This window comes from Sinocyclocheilus rhinocerous, unplaced genomic scaffold (assembly GCF_001515625.1).
Source record: "Sinocyclocheilus rhinocerous isolate Xijiao unplaced genomic scaffold, SAMN03320098_v1.1 scaffold387, whole genome shotgun sequence".
Lineage (NCBI taxonomy): Eukaryota > Metazoa > Chordata > Actinopteri > Cypriniformes > Cyprinidae > Sinocyclocheilus > Sinocyclocheilus rhinocerous.
In genome coordinates this window covers 1,871,849-1,898,080 of record NW_015651557.1, presented here as the reverse complement: position 1 = coordinate 1,898,080, position 26,232 = coordinate 1,871,849, and the positions used below count along the sequence as shown (strand labels likewise).

At 37.7% G+C, this 26,232-nt stretch overlaps 1 protein-coding gene across 1 annotated transcript in view; it reads right to left on the bottom strand.

Annotated features, from left to right (window-relative positions):
• The window catches only part of LOC107713191 (serine/threonine-protein phosphatase 2A 55 kDa regulatory subunit B beta isoform-like), a 48,604-nt gene that overhangs the window by 14,324 nt on the left and 8,048 nt on the right, over positions 1–26,232 (bottom strand). The window contains exons 2-4 of the mRNA XM_016518626.1: positions 7,104–7,201; positions 4,753–4,918; positions 1,930–2,042 (exon numbers count right to left, since the gene is read on the bottom strand). Of these exons, the coding sequence (XP_016374112.1) occupies positions 1,930–2,042; positions 4,753–4,918; positions 7,104–7,201 (377 nt within the window). The remainder of the gene's footprint in view (positions 1–1,929; positions 2,043–4,752; positions 4,919–7,103; positions 7,202–26,232) is intronic.

Here is a 26,232-nt window from a genome sequence, read left to right as displayed (position 1 = left end):
TGTGGCTTTGTTTGGAATTATTTTTGTTGTCGAAATAGAGCAAAAACAGGAAATATGGTGTCTAAAGTCTAAATTAACTTCTTGTTTATTGAACAGTTGTAAAAAAATCAATATCACATTTGTAATCATTGTCATTTTTGGAGAAAAAAACGTCACTCTTCGTGTGAAATTGATTAACTAGGCTATTTGAAGTGGTATAAATATATACATTTTCTGCCCCCATGTCTTGAATTTGTGATAATTCTAAATGTATTGTAATAGACTGGATCATCAGCACTCTAAATGCGCGCGCACTAGTCTAGACTTCACGTAATGTATGCGTGCACTCAGTAGGGGTGTTTTGAAAGTTTTTTGCAAAATACTCGATAATGTCAAATCGCACATCGTTAAAACAACAATTACGATATTATCGCAGACGATATATATCGCACACCCCTACTCCAGGGATAAACTTGTTGGCATTTCCAACCTTCAAATCAGCTGCCAGAAAACAAAAGGGCCAAGACATACTATCGAAGATCTTCTTTAAAACTATTGGGGGGAGGTCTTGCAATTTATGTGATGTTCGCCCAAATATTATAAAATCATAGAAAAATGGGGGGAAATGATTAAATCAATTACTCAATGTCTCTTGGGCAGCTGCCAAAAATGGCAAAAAAATCCTGCCTGGCATCAATCTAATGATTCCCAGGAGAGAAGACCACAGTATCAACACAACATTAACATTTGACATTTATCAGCTGCCCCCAGCGGTAGCAGCAGTTCACTCTGGACACGTTCCACTTGTATGTAGGAGGGTATATTCCTGTGGGTCCATATTGACAGATGCACAGGCTTCCTGCACTCTCACACCTTTAACAACAGCCATCAAACATTTGATGAGATCAAGCCTCCAAAGTACACCAAACCCCCTACCTTGTCAGTTGTATTTGGCGAGATATGAATATGAAACTCCATCTTCCAACACATAATCCTCCTCTGTTGCGCCAGGAGTGCCCACTTCCACTGGGGAAGCTATGGCTGCCAAATTACAACAGTGCTTGACCTTATTTTTTTTCCTTCACATACTAGAGCCAATAGATTAAGACTCCCGTTTCCTTATGCTTGGGGAGACCGCATGGGGAGAAGGAGACGGGAATGGGAGGAACCACATCACTCAATACCTTTTGGAGATTTTGGACATTCTTCATTTAAGAAAATAGGTCAGGGGTTTCCATACCTTCCAGCAGAGTTTAGCTCCAAGCACACCTGAACCAGTTAATCAAGGTCTTGAGGATCACTAGCTGCATCCAAAATCACATACTGTCTAATATAGGGGTGTCCAATTCTGCTCCTGGAGGGCCACTGTCCTGCAGCGTTTAGCTCCAAACCTAATTAAACACACCTGAACCAGCTAATCAAGGTCTTCAGGACCTCTGCCACAAACCTTCAGGCAGGTTTGAGCTAAACTCTATAGGATGTTGGCCCTCCAGGAGCAGGATTAGTTTGTACTGGTCTAGTACAAACTGCATTTGATTTAAAACTTACTTTGTGACTGTTAAAAAAAGCATGTTCTACATAGCACAAATATGGGTAGAATACATCCACCATGTTGTCACTGTCCCGTGACCTACCAGCATCAGTTGCTTCACTGCCATTCACAACTCCTCTCCTGTGGCTTCATGGGATAGTAAAGTGTTCACCAGATGCACACTTCCGAATCTTTGCGGAAGTAGTAGGTCATCAGGGTACTCTCCACCTATTTTCTGGTCATACTGCTCTTTTGGCATATTATGGAAGTAGGCATATTTGGACGCAAAACCTCTAAGCAGATGTGTTAGAGCTACACTCTTCAGGAAATTGGCTTTCCAGGAAAAGGGTTGGACAAAGGTGTCCAAGCTGAACAAGGGACATCGCAAAAAGCTCTTTTTTTAAACGGACTCCGCTTACCCTCAGAGATGTGATGGTGGTTGGGTCCCGTATCCTGCCTTCTTCATCCTTCAGATTGTAGCCCTCCGGTCGTTTGTCTCTCTCGCTGATTTTCCATAGCTTCACAGTTTTGTCTGGTAAAAGAGATATGCGAGACAATGTGTAACGTGGAAGCAGTGTTTGTAAGGTTAGGAGCAGAGAAAATATCAGCAGATCCACTGGAAATGGGCCAGTAAAGAGAGTGAACATAGCTGGCACAACAAAACAGACAGGAGTTAAATCAAATAAGATCAATGTCTTCCAATTAACCTGATTGGACCGTGCTGCTGCCTGTATGCTGAACCACTCTGAAGTGTCCTAAAACAGGACTATAGCTTCATGAGAGCCATCTATCTCTTGCGAGTTTGGGTCTGAAGAATTTGCTACTTTTAATTGGCTGCAGTTACACAGCAGAAATCTCTAGCAGCCTAACTGCTCAAATAGGCACTGTAAACAACATAAATGAAAAATGTATAATTTCAGATCTCAGATTTCTGCCAACTAGTAATTATTTAAATAAATATTCAAAATAAATACATAGACACTCACTACTTGAGAAATGTTAAAAACCTGCTGGATGTGTGTTATTGCACTTTAAATTATGAAGTAAGCCAAGCTGGTTTATGCTTATTATTGCTGGTTTACCAGCAATGCCATGCTGTTAACCCGAAAAACATAGCTTAGAATAATGACTGTTCACTGTCAGCAGAATTGAATTCTGTATGCATTGCAGAATCACTACTTTATTGTTTATCACTGTAAAGCTGCTTTGAAACAATCAGTATTTTATGAAGCGCTATATAAATAAAGGTGGCTTGACTTGACTTGGCTGTTTTTTTGTTTATGGTGAAACTGGTTGACCACACCAGTCAAAAGTTTGGGATCTGCAAGCTTTTTGTTTTTAAAAACAATTGTCTTATGCTCAAGCAAAGCTGCATTTATTTGAGCAAAATACATTAAAAACAGTAACAGTAATTATATAAGTTGCGTAACTATATAATAAACAATAATACTGTGAATTATTATTTCAATTTAAAATAACTATTTTCTATTTTAATATATTTTCGCATGTAATTTATTCCTATGATGCAAAGCTGAATTTTTAGCAGCCATTTACTCCAGTCTTTACATGATCTTTCAGAAATCATTCTAACATGCCGATTTGCTGCTCAAGAAACATTTTTTTTTATTATGAATGTACTCTGTGGTCTGTAACACAATGCAAAACCGCATATATCTTAGCATATTCTTTTATCTCTTTAAAGAATGGCCCTGACAATATGTATAATATTTTTTTTCTGAATAGTGAGAAAGTGTACATTTATTCATTTGTCAGATACTTAAGGAAATTTGTATGCAACACCACAGATAAACCAATCAACACAGTAACACCCAAAACACATTTTTCAAAAGTAAGAAACATTAGATCAGATATGACGAGAACGCATTGGGTTTGCTCACCATTGGTGGACAGGAGGAAATAAGCGGCGTTCTGTTGCGGCAGCCAGCGGATTTTGTTGATCTTCTCCTCAATCTCCAGGCTTTTCAAGTAGTCAAACTCGGGCTCGTGGCTCTGAAAGGTGCTGTAAACATTGTACTCCCCCCGACGGTGAGGCTGGTTCTTACTCTGCAATGATGTAAGTGTTTACGTGTTATAAATAAACCAAGATGAAAAAATAGACCTTAATATATATTTGGTGCATTGCTTTGTTTCACTGCCTATTTCATGTGTATCATGCATGACAAATGCATCCCACATTAGCAGAGGATCGCATTTACAATTCATTCAGCGCTCTACATTAAAATGCTTGAACCTAATTATACATATGTGAGCTTGCATTAATTTTACATGGCTTTCTAAACATGCCGCTCTCTTGTGCGAGGCGCGAGTGCAACACTGATAGATGTCCCTCTAGAACGGCTTGGTTTCAGTTTTGACGTAATCAACATATTCTCCACACTGATGCTCTCGTTTTCCGCAATATATTGAATGAACAACTCACTACTTTATTGTTTATCACTGTAAAGCTGCTTTGAAACAATCAGTATTTTATGAAGCGCTATATAAATAAAGGTGGCTTGACTTGACTTGGCTGTTTTTTTGTTTATGGTGAAACTGGTTGACCACACCAGTCAAAAGTTTGGGATCTGCAAGCTTTTTGTTTTTAAAAACAATTGTCTTATGCTCAAGCAAAGCTGCATTTATTTGAGCAAAATACATTAAAAACAGTAACAGTAATTATATAAGTTGCGTAACTATATAATAAACAATAATACTGTGAATTATTATTTCAATTTAAAATAACTATTTTCTATTTTAATATATTTTCGCATGTAATTTATTCCTATGATGCAAAGCTGAATTTTTAGCAGCCATTTACTCCAGTCTTTACATGATCTCTCAGAAATCATTCTAACATGCTGATTTGCTGCTCAAGAAACATTTCCTATTGAATGAATGAATGTTGAAAACAGTTGTGCTGCTTAATGTTTTTAGTAGAAACCATTATATATATTGCAAATGTTGCTATATGAAATTTTTACCCAAATTTCACTCTACCACAATGAAAAACAGCATATATCTTAGCATATTATTGCAATATGTTTTTTTTTGTTTTTCTGAATAGTGAGGAAGTTTACATTTATTCATTTGGCAGATGCTTAAGGAAAGTTCTATGCAACTCCACAGATGTTTAGTAAAGACATCAGCACAGTAACATCCAAAACACATATGCTAGTGACCAGCAAGTCTTTTCAAAAGAAGCATTTGATCAGATATGAAGAGATCACATTGGGTTTGCTCACCGTTGGTGGACAGGAGGAAATAGGCGGCATTCTGTTGCGGCAGCCAGCGGATTTTGTTGATCTTCTCCTCAATCTCCAGGCTTTTCAAGTAGTCAAACTCGGGCTCGTGGCTCTGAAAGGTGCTGTAAACATTGTACTCCCCCCGACGGTGAGGCTGGTTCTTACTCTGCAATGATGTAAGTGTTTACGTGTTATAAATAAACCAAGATGAAAAAATAGACCTTAATATATATTTGGTGCATTGCTTTGTTTCACTGCCTATTTCATGTGTATCATGCATGACAAATGCATCCCACATTAGCAGAGGATCGCATTTACAATTCATTCAGCGCTCTACATTAAAATGCTTGAACCTAATTATACATATGTGAGCCTGGACCACAAAACCAGTCATAAGGGTCATTTTTTTCGAAATTGAGATTTATACATCATCTGAAAGCTGAATAAATAATTGGCCGAGATACAACTATTTGAAAATCTGGAATCTGAAAATATTGAGAAAATCGCCTTTAAAGTTGTCCAAATGAAGTTCTTAGCAATGCATATTAGGGCTGTCAAAATGACTGAAAAACTAAATCGAATTATATTCGAATTTAAAAGGCATAATTTCAGTTAGGGGGAAAAAAAGCTTTTGGCTTCTCTCCTGAGGCCACAAGAGGGTGCATCGAGCAAAATATTATGCACGTTTCTTCAAAGAGTAATAAAATAACACGATACAAAATATCTTCATGGAACATGATCTTTACTTTATATCCTAATGATTTTTGGCATAAAAGAAAAATCTATAATTTTGACCCATACAATGTATTCTTGGCTATTGCTACAAATATACCCCAGCGACTTAAGACTGCTTTTGTGCTCCAGGGTCACATATAGCACATAATTAGAGGCAGCAAACAAATGATAATTGGAAATTTCTGCATAAACATTGGCTTATATTAAGTCCCTCTGTGTTACAGTCACATATGGAATGTGTGTTGATTTTTTCTTTGTTGCTGAAAGCCGTGAAATATAAGTGAGGCAGGTCAGGATCTCAATGCACAAAGGTGGTCCGGGTTAGAGGAATATCTCAATACCGATCAGAGCGTGGAAACCTTCAGGGTCACTTCTCACCTTGGGAAGCGTCTGAATCAATAAGCAGAACTCAGACAGACCGAGAGAAGACGAGGGTATTAATGGAAACAGATTTCCCCTCGGCGGGAGGGAGGGGGTTAAAGGGGGTCTGAAACAGAGTGGGGCATGAATCATGGCGCGAGGATTAACAGACACCATGAAATCTCTGTAAAGATGATGCGAGCGTGAGATGAGGAGGGGCGGACGGCGGGGTTTTCGCACTTTTGTGCTGCTAGACAAAACAGTGAGGGGTTATTAGATCTGAAACAGTTCATGACCAACTCACAAAAACACAAATTTAGTCAATAGAGGATAAACTGTCAATTTAGGATGAGGATGTGTACTACCATATTTACAACTGTATTCAAAGTCCTGCTATGGCGATGATATTGGGTGTGAATTTATACTATAACATTTTACAGTATTTTTCAAGTAACATTTTAAATTATTTGATGTTTCCTGAGGTGCAATTATAATCTTAGTATGTTTTTTTTTCATCAAAAACAGTCATAATTTTTATATAAATAGTAATTTTCTACCCTGAATTTTGCCTCTGATTTGAACGCTCCAATGAAAGGGGCGTGTCTGCTGAGACCTCAATGTAAACGCCCACTGCTATGATTGGTTAACATCTTTGCATATGAAATGAGCATTACATGTGAACTCTCTTGAAAACTTTTACTGTGTTTTTACTATAACAGCCGCCAAGAATGACTAATAATGAAAAACAGTTGACAGTAGCATTATATTTAGATCTAGCAGCGATGTATAGCAGCCGAACAGTCACGTCTGCTGAGCACACAATGCAATTATTAAATGCTTTCATCATAACTAACACACTGAAAATGTGATGTAAATAACAGACTCATTGAGCAGCGTAAACTGTTATTGATTATAATGGGAGTTTTGGTGAAAATGCAGAAATCAAATCACTGACTTGATCCAGCGATTATAAAGAGAATGATCTTTGCATTCTGTATATGAATAAATCACAATATAGTCGAATATGGGTGTTTCAGAATAATTCATATTTTAAACTGAGGAGTTAGCTTTTGAGTTTTGAAACATGCAGTATGTTTTGTTGTAACAGTAACCTCTTATATGTGTAAATATCAAGAGCATTTTGATTCTCCACTTCACGACCTCTTAAACATCCATATTCTATTCTACATTATGGGAAGCCTCGTAGTAGTAATAGTCTTTAAATTATGGAGAATACAATGTCTATCCCAAATTACCTCCTGTTCCCTCTGGAAGACCACCACTCGTCCACCTTTGTCCCCAGTGGCCAGGAGTTCTCCTGTCGAGTTGAACTCAACAGTGGATATGATGTCAGCTGAAAGAGAGGCATAGAAGATGATATAGTAGAGCTTCAGGAATTTACATTTAATAATCTACATTGAGACATGATATATATATATAACAGAACTCCTTAGAACAGTTTCAGTGCACTCTAGAAATTTCTTTTGTGCCTTTTGGACAAGTCTCCTTCAAGGTAACAAATTTGGAATACAGAAAAATTACAACAGACAACACAAATTTCTAAAAAAATAAATAAACAAAGAAACATATATAAATAAATGTTATAGAGCATTATTATTGTTAAATTTTGTTGTGAATTCAATTGATTAGACGTCCCTTTTAAGTATTACAATTAAACCACTCAATAGAATCCATAAAAATTAAAACAAAAAAAAAAAAATTGGAAAAAAAATAAAACCGATTTCAACTGGACAGTTTACAGCTGTTCTGAGACCAGCCCGGCCATCTCATGTCAAATGTGATGATCCGCTCACCATGCACTCTTGAAATGTTCTCCCTGTCTATCACCATTCCATTGATATGTAAATGTCACCAGATATCACCCACTACCATCATCCCACCAAATATCATCTTCAAAAGCCAGAACGATATGGAGACCTTTGAAAGGACATGTGAAGCAAACACTGAGAAATTCTAGGTCGACAAAGAGATCATACTGGACAAACACCTGATATCGCAGCCAAATGCAACGCTCTCCCTGCAGTGAATGCATGACATCAACATCAATTCAAGATGCACTTGTATGAAAAAAAATCCCCTGTGTATGTTTATGAAGGACATCATCAAAGATTAGGCACACAAAGGCATAAACTCTCAATCTGGCCTGCATGCAAAAAAACAGACAAGCTGACATGTAGTGGGCTGACCACTTTAAGACAGACTAGATTAGACTAGACAGATTCTTTGTTAAACACAAAAGAAGATATTTTGAAGAATGAGGGTAGCCATTGACTTTCACAGTATGGAAAAAAATACTTTGGCTACCGTCAGCTGTTTGGAATTGTAATTCTGGGGTAAAATCTACCTTTAACTTTGATGATTCTAAAAAAAAATAACTTTAATACATTGATTGCTATGTGGTTTCTAGGGTGCCCTGGGTGGTTGCTAGGTCCCAAGTCTTTTATATAAGTCTGCACGATTATGACAAAAATCATAATTGTCGATTATTCCCTTGAAATTGTAATTGCGATTATTAATTACGATTATCACAATTTACGTTGAATGATGTTTCTACTATTGTTTGATGCAACTGCATGCTGTATTTTTATATGAAAATAAACTGAAAATAAACTGAAAATAAATCTGAAAACTCTCTAACTGAAAAACTTTTAGTGCTTTTTCATAGTATTAAGCCTCAAATGTCAACTATACATCGGATTGGTTTCTTCTTTAAATTATAAAAAAAGTAAAAATATGAATGGTATTATAGTGTTATACTAAAACTAAAATTAAAACAATGGAAAAACCCTTAAGATAACATGTAGAAAGAAAAAAAAAAGCACACAGAAGTGGACTTTGAACGATTAATTGCCGCTTTGAACGATTACGTAATTGTGGCATCCATAATTGTAATCGCGATTAGAAATTCGATTAATTGTGCAGCCCTATGTTCTTTCTTCTTCCATGAGGGGGTTTGGCATCATGGCATCTTTGTTTCCAGTGGAAACAGTGGAACGTTAAAGAACGCGCCACACACGTCTCCCAGAAATCCTGTATAATTCAACCAATCCGATGACGACTTCCAAACTCCTGAAGTGTTTCCAATTTTGTGTGCCATATGCATCAGACGTTCAGCCACCGGTCCATGGCGTGACGTCTGAGGCTGAGACTAGGTTTAGGGTAGAGTGTAGTGAAAGTGGTACCTTATTTTCAGAACGGGATAGAGCATTGACTTTCAGCGCCACTTAACGGGCATTTAATTTCCTAACTGCCGCGACACATGCAACAACCAACGTAATAAAATGTAATCAGTTTTGGATAAAACGGAATATACTTGACATTCACTTTCAAAGTGTCACAAAACATGCGAGAAGCAACGAAATTTTTACAATGAGCCTTGGTTGGTAATAGTACACTTCTCCCAAGTGTGGTAGCACAAGTTCTGCAGGATGAGTTGACCACCACAGTTTCTAATTAGGGGTTTGTCTGTAGCAAGCATCAATAGCACATTTAATAAGCATTTATCAAATGAAATCATCTACTAAATTATCTGTACCTAGATTTTTAAAGCAGCCTTACTGGTGAGCATCTCTTTCTCAATACCCAACATGTTCTGAACTGTAAGTGACCCAGATCCAAACCTACAAAGATTCTTGACACTTCAAAGAGCTGCATCGCTGGATGGCTCCCATTGTGGGATGACACTGTGTCTAATCGCCAGCCCACCGCCAAAAGAAAGTGGGCCAGGGTGGGACGCTTAATTAAGGCAGTGCTACTAACGACAGACAAGCCAAAGTAGCAATCCGCTGCTTTATCGCACATAATTTGACATGTTTGTGCTGTCTTATAAATGTTTTTCAGTGCTAGCAGAAGACTTCTATGTTAAACGTTACATTATTCAATTCAATTTGAATTTGGCATTGTCTGGCATTGTGTACATGCTGTTCTTGTAGGAGTCGGGTGTTGTTTACCTCCAGCTATCTAGGTTTTCTGGATATTCCTAGGTACTCTCATCTTACCCAGAGCCAAGATCCCAAAATAACCTGTACATCCGAGCTCTTTCTGACCTAGCTAGTGCACAACAACAGTTTTAAGACCGTAAGCACATTGCTATTGTAGCCTAGACATTGTTGAATGGTAAAAGACGTTACAGTTCAAAGTTCATTAGCAAACGCTGCTCTGACTCCCTCTGCTGTGCGTGTTCCGATCGATTCCTACCTTTGACACATCTCCCTTGGTCTTCCTCAAGGAGATGCATCTGTTTCTCTGTCTTTGAGATGTACTGTTGCTGTGCAATCCTTACTGCGAAAAGAAAGGGTTGTTTCTGCTGCGATAACTGCAGTTATCCTTCTCTCTTGCTCTCTGTCTCTCTTTATCACGCAGGTAGCACTATTTCATTGTACGTAACATCTCACAATTCGCCAGCTGTCCCCACACAATCTCAAAATGAGTCCAGCACTCCCGAAATAGTCGGCTTGGATTCATTTGCATAAATCCCAAACAAATACAGAAGAAATGACTTCTAAATATTTGCTTTTATCCATTTCAAGGAGTAAATGACAGAGAGAAGCTAGACACAAAGAGGTGGAGAAAGAGAGAGAGAGAGAGACTAAGAAAAGAAACAGGGGCTGAAAAGGCTTGTTGTTTTTTCACCTCGATACACCTCTCTGAGCTTTTATATTGTCTGCATGGTGAATTTAAGTGCAGCGTTTCCATGACAACCGTTCTTTGGACTAAAACAAGTGCTGTGTGTGATTCTTGCAAAGACTTTGTTCATGTGGAGTGAGCTGCCATCGCACTGACAGAATTTAGAGCAGTCGGGGAAATCTTACGAATCGTATGGGTCATATGTCATCTCAAATTCAAATCAGAGTAATTCAAAATGAGATTTTTCTTAAAGAAAACAAAGTCTTTTAAGGATCGGTTAGATCTTGTTCATCATGGCATTATTTGCACGACAATGCATCCCCAGCCAATTTTCATTACTAGAATTTGAAATAAATAATAATAATACATTGTTTACAATGTTTGATTTATGCCTGTTGTAATAGGAATATGTATTATAGCCATATTTACTGTAATATGTGACCCTAGACCACAAAACCAGTCATAAGGGTCAATTTTCTGAAATTGAGATTTATACATCATCTGAAAGCTGAATAAATAAGATTTCCATTGATGTATGGTTTGTTAGGATAGGACAATATTTGAAAATCTGGAATCTGAGGGTGCAAAAAAATCAAAATATTGAGAAAATCGGCTTTAAAGTTGTCCAAATTAAGTTCTTAGCAATGCATATTACTAATCAAAAATTAAGTTTTGATATATTTACGGTAGGAAATTTACTAAATATCTTCATGGAATCTTTACTTAATATCCTAATGATTTTTGGCATGAAAGAAAAATGGATAATTTTGACCCATACAATGTTTTTTTGGCTATTGCTACAAATATACCCCAGCGACTTAAGACTGCTTTTGTGCTCCAGGGTCACGTATAGTAAAATACTGAATTACAATAATAAGAATCCAATGAGAGAAAACAATAAAAAGTAATAAAAAAAATAAAAAGCATTAAAAATGGAATATAAATAAAATAAAACTAAAGAAGTGGTGGACAGTGTTTTTGCTTTGTTACTAAATAAACATTTTTCAGTATCTTTTATTTTAGTAAACTTTCACTTTTACTTCACTACATTCCAAAACATAATATTGTAGTTTAACTCCACTACATTTCATAAAAAACATTTTGTTCTTTGTTTTTTCCAAATGTTATTTCAAAATTCTTTGTTATTTCAAAATTTGCCACTTTTGAGAAATAAGACCAATGTCCGATTTCTGAATGAGCTGATTCTGTTCAATGAACCTGTTGAATCTGTTTGCAAATCGCACTGAACGACTAATTTGCGAATCAAACGAATCTGATGTCAGGAAAGATCCAGTCACAGCGAATAATGAGCGGAAATTCTGTCATTAGTAAAAATTTACTAAAAGAAGTTAATAATATCAGCGCTGATAGCTTTTTGGGCCACTTCGTTTCCTGTCAATATATACTGTCTTATCCTAATAAAAGCCAAAAATAAATCTTTAAAAAAAAGTTACTAATGCCAAATTTTTGTCTTGATTATTGTAAATAAAAATAACATATAGATAATGACTGTCAGTTATTGGTGAACTCAATCTGCTGTAAAAGGCCAAGCTGTTGAAGTCCACTCTATGAAATGCTTGAATGTGGACATGTCAATACGGGTAGGCTCTTTTAGGAAGAATAACACAAATTAATGTCTATTCATCTTCCCTCCTGTCATAGCAGTTTCAAAGACATAAAACTTGTATGCGTTGGTGTTTTTTTAACATGTAGCCCTGTCGCACAATAAAGGCTTTTTATATTTTGCCTGCTATGTGAGTGCCTGGACGTGGATTATTTTTGTTTCTTGCAATGGGATCCGCTTTTTGTTTATGACATAAAACTAGTATGTTTGCATTGTGTTTCTTTTAAAATGTTAGTGCATTTTAACTTCATTTTAACCATGATGCCTGTACATTGTATTTCTATACTATCTGACGGCACATATTTACACAAATTTTTGTGAGTTGCATTTAAAACAGCACAACTTGCATAAAAATGATAGTTTATGCTGCTGCGCTAACAGTGGTAAAGCTTGGCAAACACTGGCATTCTGTGACAAAAGCGGAGCCATTGTGCTGTGAGTTAATAAGTGTTCTTTTAGACTGTCAGCGGACATTTATGGTTTCTTGCAATGGGATCCGCTTTTTGTTTATGACATAAAACTAGTATGTTTGCATTGTGTTTCTTTTAAAATGTTAGTGCATTTTAACTTCATTTTAACCATGATGCCTGTACATTGTATTTCTATACTATCTGACGGCACATATTTACACAAATTTTTGTGAGTTGCATTTAAAACAGCACAACTTGCATAAAAATGATAGTTTATGCTGCTGCGCTAACAGTGGTAAAGCTTAGCAAACACTGGCATTCTGTGACAAAAGCGGAGCCATTGTGCTGTGAGTTAATAAGTGTTCTTTCAGACTGTCAGCGGACATTTATGCCAGCTCTCTTGAGTCTTGGCTTATCACCGTCTAGGCCTTAAGGACAATACATTTTTGGAAGGCACATCTAAAGAAAGTGCAACACAACAGTTTTTCTGTAGAAGCACACCAAACAGTACATGATTAGTGACCCACTTGGACAGATGTGTCACAGAGCTCTCATTAGAACACTTCATACCAAACACACACACACACTTAGAGGACAAACACACTCACCCACACTGGTAAAACAACAGTCTATGTGAAACATGTCAGAGCACAAAAAGCATCATGGGGTAAAACACTAAGGGGGTGGTGGAGTTGGGGGATAGAGTAATTACATCGAAATCATATTCCGATTCCTTGCGGAAGCAGAATTCTAAATGAGTTTTCAAAGATGCAAAACATGCTGACCTAATTAGGCCCCTGGAGTACCCAATTTTCTGACTACTTATCTCTGCATTCTTTTCGCTTATTATCAGCAGGGAATGTGGTATGGATGCAGAACACAACTGAACATTTAGGGTAAAATAAAGATGCTTGGAAGGTGAATAAGAGACAGTCTTGCTATCATATTTGTAAAACTTTAAAGGGTTAGTTCAGCCAAAAATGTAAATTCTGTCATTAATTACTCACCCTCATGTCGTTCTAAACCCGTAAAACCTCCGTTCCTCTTCGGAACACAAATTAAGATATTTTTGATGAATTCTGAGAGCTCTCTGACCCTCCCATAGACAGCAAGGTAACTACCACGATCAAAGTCCAGAAACATAGCAAGGAGATCACATCAGGGGTTCAACCGTAATTTTACGAAGCTACGAGAATACTTTTTGTACGCTAAGAAAACAAAAATAACGACTTTATTCAACAATTCGTCTCCTCCGCGTCACCCTAGTGCCATTTTGGAGAGTATCCACTGAAAGTAAACAGCGTATGCTATTCTGTGTCAGCTGCATCACGCGGATTTCTACGTTGTTTATGCTTTGATTCGAATGAAAACAACGTATCCGCGTGACACAGCTGACACAGAATAGCATATGCTGTTTACTTTCAGTGGATACTCTCCAAAATGGCACCAGGGTGACGCGGAGGAGACGAATTGTTGAATAAAGTCGTTATTTTTCTTTTTTTTCTAAAGTAACAAAGCACAAAGCATATTAGGATTATTGGATGGTAGATGCGCTACAAATAACGTAAGTTTTGTTCACGCATCAACTGAAAACAGCATAGACTAAAAGATCATTATGGGGATTTAAAAATCAATATAATTTCATTAAAATGAAGAATGAAAATTGAAAAATCAATATTGTCAACCCAGCCCTTGCTTCCACATTCATGTTCACCTGTTGTAGCTTCTTCACGTTGTGTGCACAAAATAGATACGAGTCATTAGAGAAGCGCTAATGTGACATCACTGTTTTTGGTCAATGATTTTTTGGTCAATAACTTCATGAGGTCTTTAAATGTGTGGTTTTTTGAAGGATTGATGTGAGAAAGACAGTAATGGTCCATAGTGGAGGAGGTTTGGGAAGGGCTGAGCGGACAGAATCACAGAGCACTGGTGCGTATTTGCTGGTAGCGGCTTGGCAGCCAAAGTGTTATTGGAAGCTGGATCCAACCATTAACACATTAGGAATGTGAGGAACTGAATAGGAAAGCTAATTAATGGAGCAACTCAGATGAGTGCATGAGCTGAAGGCTTTGTGCATGTGATTATGCCTGTGCACGGTCAGTGAGAGCTGTGAATTCATAAGTACAGGAATTCTGATGATTTTTTAGTAAATAAAACTGGAGGCTTACTACTGCGATACTTCTGGATTATGAATAAATTTCCCATGTTTGAAGGGATAGTTTACCCAAAAATGCTAATTCTGTCATCAATTACTCACCCTCGTGCCTAAACCCATATAACTTAAGTTTATATTTGAAACACAAATAAAAATATTTTTAATGAAACCTGAGAGATTTCTGAGTTTCTTCTAATGGAAGTGATACAAATCAGTCACTTTTGTTAAGATGAAGTCTTAGAAGGCAACTTCGAAGGCAGCAGATAGCAAAGCAGTTGACTAAGTTTTGGAACAGAGCCTCTGTATATCACCATTCTCTCAAGGCTTGGTCTTATTTGAGATCGGTTTACAAGCACCCCTGCAATACATTCTTATGCCATAGGTTGCTTCGAGATTTCATTTTGCTTTTGTTATTAAAGTATGTATCTATCAATTTCACACCAACTCTATCTCACCTGGTGGATCACAGTGAGAAAATAAATCAAAAAGACAGTGAAGCCCGCAAATGCAGCTGGGTCAAAGGTCACCGTGATGTGCAGAAGGAGACCGTCCTCAAATAAAACCCTTTTTTCTAATAACACACAGACGACTCCAGGGCTGCAATAAAACAAGCAAACCCATATAGCAGACACTGTCATCTCTCATATGATTAAACATGAACGCAGTAGATTGGCTATCTGGCCATCTTTGACTCCCTGATTGTGGCGAGATTGGATCCCTTGATGTGTACTATACTCAGAAGATGAAAGGCTAAAATTAGCATAGAGAGGATGCAGACCATGATGCTAAAAATCAAATACACAGGGTGACCAGAAAGGGACGTTTCATTATGAAAAAGGGGGTGAAGTGAATACCTTTCAACCTGCTTCAAAGTGTCAGAAAATCATTTTCAAAAAAAGACACATGGGTTCAGCTTGCATGCCCCCAATTCCCCAGCCTAAATTTGTCAGCATGCATATAGTTTGTGGGGATATTTAAGAGAAAAATTATGTAGTAAAGAACAAACCTTAACAGAAATGCCTCAGATTTTATAATGTTTGTTAGCAATGAATGCACTGTGAATTAAATGTACTATATGCTTATCGGATCAGAGCCAAAACATAAGAAATTAGAGCTGTACAATATGACTATGGTTACCATGTCGATTACAGCATTTTATTATTATAAAATAATAAATACAATTTGGTTTCTTCTTACAAAATTAGATTTTGGAGTGGCTGAACATTGTGACCAATCATCCATTGAGCACATGAATACAGTGGCCAATCTGACAAAACCACCATTATAACCAACAAAGCACAGATGAAATGAAAAATTATTCTTAAATTTGGAAAATCTTTCTACAGTATAGAAAATTTCATTGATTATCTGTTTGTGAGAGACCAGAACTTAACGACAGGACTTCAACGGTTCAAACTTGCTGTTACTGATTGAAATAAAAATAAATAATCAAAAGTGATGTTTATCACAATCATACAGCCCTAGAAAAAAAATGATTGTACAGTTGTTGATGAAAATAAAACTCCCACTGCATCTGAAAACGCCTACTTCCCTACTGTATAGTAGTATGTAGGACACTTTACTATGCCGTGAAGTCAAGAGAGAGGATCTATGAATAGCAGGAAGCAACATAATTGACGCTGCTAGGTCATGTGACTCTGACAACATGGCGGATACAGTACCGCACGTTTGAATTTCCTTCATAGTACCCATACTCATACTAAATCAAACAAACATTTTTGACAGTCATGAAGTAGGTTTCAAACCAAATGGTGTACTTATAGAAAGTATATAATTTTGGATGCAGCTCATATCTTTTTTCTGAAGAAAACAAAGAACATTCACCAACAAAATGCTAGAGTTCTGAGTGTCATGAGTGTTATTGTAATATGTTGCTAGTAGGGCTGCACGATATTGGAAAAAACTCACATTGCAATATTTTATTTTTCTGCAATATATATTGCGATATGAAAAAAAATCACCACATGACTCGAATAGTTTATTTGGAAAAAAAATAATGATTGGGGTGATTTTGTAGGTGAGTAAATCGGCACAGGAAATAAACAAATTAACTGATGCCGCGTTCTCTTTATGACGTACTGACACAAAGTTCAAATAATTGGCAATGGTCGCTTTGTCGCGTCCGGTGTAGACAGCCTTTGGGACCGTTCACATGTCGCGCCTAAAAACGCGAGGGAAAACGCCAGTCACGATGCTTTCTCCTTCTTTCCAAGCGCTTGGGAGCTTGCGCTTTCGTTGCGTCTGCCGTTGCTAAGCAACCGTGACCTGAATCGCGTGCAGTAGCTCTGCTACTAAATGTATTTAAAATGGGTATCTCTGTACAGCTGTCGCGTCCAGTGTAGACACCGTGTCTGTGTGTGAGCAAAGTAAACAATCAGTATAAATATAACGATCAGTAGCCTATACTAAACATCGCACATCCTGCGATGTGGCTATCGCAGATGCACACATCGCGATATCGATGCTGAAACGATATATCGTGCAGCCCTAGTTGCTAGGGTGTCTCTGGGATTGTTTTCCTCTAGTTATATTGTGTACCAGGTGATCATTAGAAAAATAACAGCACACAAAATTTGAGGTAGAATCCATGTCCAGCAACACAGTACAAATCAGGACAAGCCAATAGGCTATGTAATACATCCTGCCTTAGCAAATACCATATAATATCATATGTAAATGGATTTTTGCATGTGCTGGTATCATAGCATAAATGAATGGTAACTTAGTAACATGAATCTACCCAAAGAGCATGTTATAATTCAGATACCAGCTTTCCTGTAGCTCAACAGCTCAAACAGCATGGCATTATCAGGTCATGGATTCAATTCCCAGGGAAAGCAACAACTGATTAAAAAAAAAGTGGTAACACTTTAGTATAGGGACCAGTTCTCACTATCAACTAGTTGCTAAGTCACTTTGGATAAAAGCATCTGCCAAATGCATACATAATACAAGTTGATTTCTAGGTACAAGAGTAAAGGAGAGAGAGACATAGGGAAGACAGCTTGTAGAATTTAATACAATGCTAAACAACTGCGTGGGAAAGAGATTAGCGCCGTGAGGTATCTGAATTATGTGCGTCAGAGGGATTGACTCTGGGATAATCGTACCCGTTTCAAAGACAACAGTGAAATGCTATGAACTCTGCCTAATAAACAACCTCTGGTAGTATGTACTAACAGACTAATTAACTAATTTAAACCCACCAACTTCAAAGATAGTTGATATCTTGGATGAATCACAATAAGGCCATCGCAGAAGTTACGCTTGTTTCCTGTTGTGTTGATCTGCTGCACTAAGTGGCTTAGACAGAAGTTTCTAATCTTGCGTTCTGTGAGCAACAAACAGCCTTCCATTCTCTCTGGAGGTATAAATAACTGACCCGCACTAGCCTGCGGCCATATCACAGATCACTGAAGGCACCTATCCGTCTGGACAAGAGGATCGCAGGAGCGGGGATAGATCTCCCAGTTCCTGGGGCAGATCCGTCTCACTAGTCCACTTTGTCCAACACAGAGACGGCTAACGTCTGGCCTCCAGGCCATATTTAAAAAGTGAGAATGCAAAACTTTGAGTAAAAGCAATTTAAGATAAAACAATGATAAATAGAATTACACATTTAATTAAATTATACATTCAATTATTTTAAAACAATATCAATGCAATATTAATTGAAAGTCTCTTTTTTGTGCCAGCTGTAATGAATAAGACCAATCTAGTGTGTCATCATGGAAATGGAAAGCTTAATGAATACATTGACAAATGCACTCAAATAAAAATCAAAGTCCTTCGATTAACTTTGAGTGCAAGATATTTGACATTTCTTTTGTTGTATTACTATAGAGATGGACACAATAGAAGAGTTTTGGTCGTTGAAAGCCGTGCATTGTACTGTGCATTGAAACTCGTTTCAGCCATGGAAAAACCAGAGCTGCCATGAGATAAGTTAAATACTGCATGAAACGGAAATTGCAATCGACTTTTCGTTCCTATTGTGGCTTTCAAAAGAGGAATGTAAGAGAAAATAAAATACTTCATGACATTGCTAAGCCAAATTATTTCATGAATCAGAGATCTGGTGACATTAAGTAGCTTTCAAAGCTTCTGGGTCCCAATCAGCTTCTCAATTTGCTGGTATCAAGCGTTAAATCATTCAAGGCTAAATTGAAATTGCAACTGTAACTTCCTCTGAGTGGCCATTGACAGAAAAAGGTTCCCTGTGCAGCAAGTTTAATACTTAATATTTGAAATGGTAAGAGTGCCTTAGGTGGCACCAATAATTATCATAATTAATGTAAGTGTCACAGAGTATTACAGTGCCTTCCACTAATATTGGCACCCTTGGTAAATATGAGGCGGCTGTGAAAATAAATCTGCATTGTTTATCCTTTTGATCTTTCATTCAAAAAATTCACAAAGTTCTAACCTATCACTGAAGTAAAACAATTGAAAGTCTCATGATGAAATAAATGTTTTTCTCCAATGCATGCTGGCCACAATTATTGGCACCCCTAGAAATTCTTATGAGTAAAATATATCTGAAGTATATTCCCATTCATATTTACATTTTTAGCACATCAGGGTGACTATGAGCATGAAATTGTCCAGCCATGACTTCCTGTTCCACAGGATTATAAATATGAGGAAAACAAAGACCAAATTCCCTTAATCATCCATCACAAAGAGTAAAACCAAAGAATATAGTTCTGATGTGCAGAACAAGATTGTTGAGCTTCACAAAATAGAAAGTGTCTGTAAGAAAAGAGCTAAAGCATTGAAAATCATTTCCACCATCAGGGCAATAATTAAGAGGTTCCAATCAACTAAAGATGTTACAAATCTGCCTTGAAGAGGACGTGTGTCTATATCATCCTAATGCACGGTGAGGAGGAGAGGCCAAAGACTCTCCAAGGCTCACAGCTGGAGAATTGCAGAGATTAGTTGAGTCTTGGAGTAAGAATCTGAAAGAAGAAAGTCATATACACCTAGGGTGCCTTGAGGGTGAGTAAATAAAGGGCTAATTTTCATTTTTGGGTGAACTATCCCTTTAACAACAACCTTACTATTAATAAGAAACAAATTAGGAGTTTATTGAAGCAAAAGTCATAATTAATAGTAGTGAGAATTGGTCCCTAAACTAAAGTGCGACCATTTTAATTAAAGGGGTCATATGATGCGATTTCAATTTTTCCTTTCTCTTTGGAGTGTTACAAGCTCTTGGTGCATAAAGAAGATCTGTAAAGTTGCAAAGACGAAAGTCTCAAATCCAAAGAGATATTCTTTATAAAAGTTAAGAGTCAACCACGCCTACCTAAAACAGCTCGTTCTAACACGCCCCCACATATCTACGTCACGATGTGGGAAGATTTGCATAAGGCCGCCCAAATGTTCACGCAAAGAAAGAAGGCGTAACTTTTATTCACGCTGTAGTATTGTTGCTGCCGTCATGTCGTGAAGACGCTGTGTGTTTCGTTGCGAAAGCGAAACTACTTTGTTTGGCCTTCCAAAAGAGGATGATATCCGCTTCATCATGCCTGGAGCTGATCCGTGTTGGTCGCTGAGGAAATACATCAACTTCGCGATGTGGATCACCGGACCGGCTTTCACCGTGGACGAAGCGGAGTCCACCCCGGGGTCGTCACATGTCGTTGCCGCAAGCCCGCCGGCCGCCGCTCACTCAGGCTTGCTGGCTGATAGCTGGCCAATCACAGCACACCTCGCTTTTCAGACCGATGAGCATTGTAAAAATCGATGCGTTTCAGAAAGGCGGGGCATAGAGGAGAAACAATAATGTACAGTATGTGGAAAATAATGTTTTTTGAACCTTAAACCGCATAAACACATTTCATTACACCAAATACACAAAATTATTTTCTTTTTAGCAACATCATATGACCCCTTTAAAATAAAACCTCACACTCAAAAAATAGGAATAGGAGATGTATTAACTACAGTATGCCTTAATACGTTGAAATTTACAAAACCTTAAACACTTTTTGCTATTAATAATGGAGTAAAATGCTAAAGCAAGGAATAAAAAGTAAATATCTAAATCAACCGAACTGTCTCCTGTCTCCCTACAATCTACCTCCTGCCTTTCCACCCTCTTTCTCATACTGTACTGTGAGCAGATTTACTCTGGGAATAATGAATATGCCTCCAGGGGCTGAAGCTAAAATATTTCGTTTCATGAATAAATTGAATGGGGTAGCCAGGGGGTGTTTGGCTTGGCAGCAACGCTTACCGGGAACCAGTCAATAACAAACGGGACCCGCTCTGCATCTAATGATCCAGAGAGATTACATGAGAACTGTGAACAGCAGCAGACTGCTGGAGTTTGCTTTCTCTTTACCCACAATGCACCTCTCTGTTAGAGAAGTTAAAGAGCTAAAAGAACAATCATTTAGCAATCAGGTCAAAGAAACAGAGGTGCTAAATATAGAAATTCAAGATTTGGGGAGTGGCTTTCAAGAGAGGAATACTAGAGAAGAAAATATATTGACGTTGCTTTGCCAAATTGTTGCATTCCTCACATCATCAGTGACAAATAATGATAGATTTATGATGGCAATGCAATAACACGGAAGCTCATTTCCGCCATATAAGAAAAAAAGCATGCTTTGGTAAATCATAATCATGACATAAAAAGTTGAAATTATGAGATACTAAATCATTATTAAGAGATAAAAGTAAAAAATATGATTAAGTCATAATTCTGAGATAAAAAGTCGAAAGTATGACATACAAAGGCAAAGGTATGAGATGAATCACATTTATGATAGAATTATAATTATTTTTAGTCATAATTATGACTTTGGTAACACTTTATTTTAAGGTCCAATTCTCTCTATTAACTAGCATGTTGGCTGTTTATTTTTAACTACTTACTAACATTAATAAGCAACAAACTAGGAGTTAATTGAGGCAAAAGTTGTAGTTAATAATTAGTTAATTAGTTGATAGTGAGAATTGGACCTTAAAATAAAGTGTGACCATAACTTTTTATTTCATAATGTCAACTTTGTCATAATTTTGACTTTCTGTGCTTTGACTTTTTACCATAATTTTGAGTTATGTTAACTGTTTTTAGGTTTTTTTTGTTTGTTTTTTTTCATAATTGTAAATTTTATATCGTAATTATGATTATTATCATATAATTTTGACTTTTCTCATAACTTCCACTTAGTATGTCATAATTTCAACATTTCATAATTAAACTGATCTCTAAATTGTATTGTAAATATCTGCTTTGATAACAGGTGTCATCAAACCAGTAACTGGGTTTGTTGCTCATTTTAAAAAGAATGAATGATTTGGAGTTGGCTCTTTTTTACACCCTACCTGAATGTATTTTTGTGTGTGTGTGTCAGAGTTTTTCACAGAAAGCAGAGAATGACTCAACTGACATTATGGCGGAACTATTTCTCTGAAGACATACACAGATAAACTGCATCCTGGTCTCCCAACAACTCAATACAGGCTATTACCCATGGACTGTAATTCTCTGCAGTGTTGGCCCTCCATTGTTAGCTGTTAGGGGCCAGAAGTCTTTTGTCTGGCGGGTATTGGGTGGCTCGATGCTGACTGGGGGGGATTGCAGTAAATATAAAGACGTGTTTTGCTGAGTTCAGGTACTGAAGCGCCACTACTCTTCCACTGCAGTGGCGGAGAAAGGCCTATTCCATATGGATACATAAATTACCACACAGGAATCAACGGGCAGTGAGAAAATAAATCAGTCTTGATTTATGGCTATGCAGCAGCAGTAAACAAAGACACAAATGCAAAGAGCCAAGCACAGGACCTTTTAGGTTAAAGGCAGTGTTGAGGAATAGCTAACTGAAAGAAGCGGTAGCTACTAACTTCACTACATTTTTCAGTAATGCGACAGTTCATGTTTAGTTCAAAATAGTTCTTCACTAACAAGCAACTTTTTACATTTACAGAAGGTAATGTCTGTGTTGTGTTTTTCAGACAGTTTTACAGCTGATTGTGAAGAACAAGCTACAAGAAGACACTGTTGTTTTAATAAAGGCATGTGCATATTGTAATTTCGAACTTTCAAGTCTCCTCCCTATAGCATGGGACAGTATTGTTTAAACTGATTTAATACTGAGATATTGTTAAATATTTAAAATTGCCCTCTGAAGAGGATTCAGTGTAGTAGCTACTCTTTCTTCTGGTGTACCAAACTACTTACCCCCCAAAAAGCAGCTTGACTGTAGTGTAACTAGGGATGGGTATCGTTAAGGTTTTAACGGTATTACTAGCCTAAAGTGTAAGCAGATGTTTGAATGTTTAGTTCTCTCTTCTATCATAATTAAACAGGGCTTTCATGTTGCGCGTGCTGAAGTTCCTCCCCGGGACCGATTAAATACCGGGTTTCGGTACCCATCCCTAAGTGTAACACTTGAATTTATAAGTAGATTGCAGCTTGGCAAGCTACAGGTTCAAAGCAGCTTCCCCGACACCTTCTAAACAGCATTGTACCGGACTGGGGCTCAGATTTACAATGACTGATCCATGTCAATTGTAAATATCTGCGGTTCTCAGTGTGACTAAGCAGCTGCGAGGGAGAGAGAAAGCGTGTCTGTGAATGTGACATCTGGTCCACATTAATGGGTCAGGTTGTTATCGCTCCTGCAGTAGCTTATGAACGTCAACATCATCAGCATTCAGTGGCACCCTGCACACTGGCATTATTTGTCTCTATTACTGGCAACATCTGCGACCATCTGTATCTCTAATACAGGTTTATTGTGCCCATACGCTGTAAACGGAGGCAAAATGGACCGTTTTTGTATTGGGAGTACCACATGTGTCTCACATTCATCAGTGTGACATATTTTCTCTATTTACATTGCCAAATTTGTGGCAGCTGTCCTGTTGCTGCAAGCAAGTACAGGAACTTGCTACTGCCAATGCATATGGCGATACAGTGCCGTGAGTATTTAAGACATACTGCTGCTGCACAAATAGCATATAAAATAACCCGTAGCAGATCTATACAGGTGGAGCTGGGGAAGGTGGAGGGTTTCAGAGAAACTCTGAAAAAGCGCTGCAGGAATCTCCAGTGAATGCTAGCCAGCCATATAAATGCAAGGCAGTAAGCTCATTGGCTGCATATGCAGCATGAACCAATCAGCTTGTGCCAAGTCATTTAACTCTCTGAATATCGTCAGTTAAGCTAACAACCCATCAGCCTGCGCCATCTAGAGTTTCATGACTAAACTATATATTTAGTGTATTTTGTGCTACAATCTGCATGTTTTCCTTCCATTCTTCCATTTTATGATGGGTGGTAGCTAGCATTAAGGTGCAATACCACCACTTGCTATGTTGGAGTGTCAACCAGATTATTTACAATATTATCAGTAGTATTAAAGTCCCCTTCAATCACAAATTGTATCCCTTAAAACTCATTTTGATCCTCAAAATTACATATTTAAAAAAAAAATTCCCACAAAAAGAATGTCCGTTAAAATGACTTGAATATAACTCTACATAATAATCTCTTACCTGATAATAGAGCTAATAATGTGTTGCTGATGTTACACAACCCCCATTTGCCATCTCAGACAACTCTACACTCTACACTAATGATATGAAAAGCTCCACCCCGCAAGTTGAGGGGATTGGTTACATGTTTGGTTACATTGATTGGCTACATGTTTGGGGGACTGTTTCAAACCGTCTTTGGTACACTGCAGTTTTAAGGAAAAAATGCTTAGCAATGGTGATGGTGATTTTACACATGGTTTGCATTTTAAAAAACACCAGATAGAAATGTAAACAACATTAAAAACAGGGGGTCTTTAACATGGGGGTGTGTAAATGACAGAATTTTTATTTTCGGGTGAAATGGGAAACTGACGTTTTGCTTTGTGAATTTCATGTGAAATTTACATGAAGTATATTCTGTTCAGGGTTCTCTCGGTTTTCATTTAATGGTCTCTAGAGTCTTTACTGTGACCACACATGCTAATGCGCTATACTTGACTGGGAACATTAGCATGTGAAGCTGAATAATCAACCCTCCTGGTTGAGCAGATGATGGCTTTACTCCACTGACAGAGCAGAAGAGCTGAGTCATCATGGAATTAACAAGACTTCATCACATGTATGATGTTTTTTAAATCACAGAAGTTGCCACATTAGCAACAGTTTAAACTGCCTTCTGAATAGCATTATTTCTGCAGTACATAGTACTTCAATTGCTAAAATGCACAATACACAACACGGAACATTCAGAGGTCACATACAGCCATTACTTTTTACCTTATCTTTCTTGACCTATTATTTTATTGGACTGGTGAAAATAAAGATATTTCCACACTGGTCCACTCTGAATCGGTTTAGGAGGTTTGAGAGTATCTGGAATGTTTTTTCAATCACCATACATCTTCAGAATGAAAAGATGTTGGCCATTTTACAGTAAATGCAAATACTCTTAAAATATAAAGACAACTGCATGTGCATGTTCTATAAAGACAACCCTTTGACAACCCGTGGGTATTTTCACTTTCCATCTTCTCCGGCTCAAACAACTGTAAATTGAATCCAGAGAGGGCAAAATTCAATCTTATCGACCTCTAATAGCCATTACCATCACATCACCTTTCTAGAAAAGATGGCTGTGGACATTAAATGAAGAAGCAACTGTAGTAATCTGACATGTTTTCATACAGGTTTCCAAGCTATTTTCTTTGAGAATGCTGTGGTTGATAAAAGGGTTGTTCCACACAGACTACCAATCTACTTCAGCTCTGGAAAAATCGTTTATCTGACTGCTTCTGTTAAATGGTTGTCAATACGCACTGGGGCACCTCCATTTGTCCGTCACCCAGCGTGAAAGGAGAGAACCATGATGCTGATGGTGCAGTAATGAGGAGAGGAAAGGAGGTACAGGGTTTTGTCGTACAAATTGGGTAAAAATAATGAGAAGACGCAGGAGGTGACAGAGAGAGGCAACTGAGGTGCAAACAACGTAAAAAAATTTGGTAGGTTGTGCTACAATGCCGCAGGGCATTTGATAAAGAGAGAGAGAGAGGCGCCAAAACGGGAAGCATCAGCAAACTGATTTTAATGAGCCAACACAAGAGGGTCACAATGGAGCCAAAAGGATCCCTGGCTAGACCCCATCCCCCTTCCCGCACTCGCCGGCAGAGCAACACCGCCGTTGCACTAACACAGGGTCAGGAGGTCCGAAGGGCACGCCGCTACCCTGTGCCTGTAAATTAGTGAACACTCTGTGTCCAGAGAAACTACCCCCAACAAACTGTTCATGTGTTCCTGGTCCACTCCATCAAACAATGGTAATAACAAGAGGGACTGCTGGGAGCAGAACAGGGACTTGATTACAACTACCATTTAATGGACTACTGTATCATTCCTGTTTGAACAAATGACTGTGCAAGCAACTTACAAAAAAATGTCTTAAGGTCTTATATGGCGACCATGATTTTAGTAAGTAGGATGTGTTCCTGGATTAATGTTCTTATTATTAGTAATATATTCTTACACTC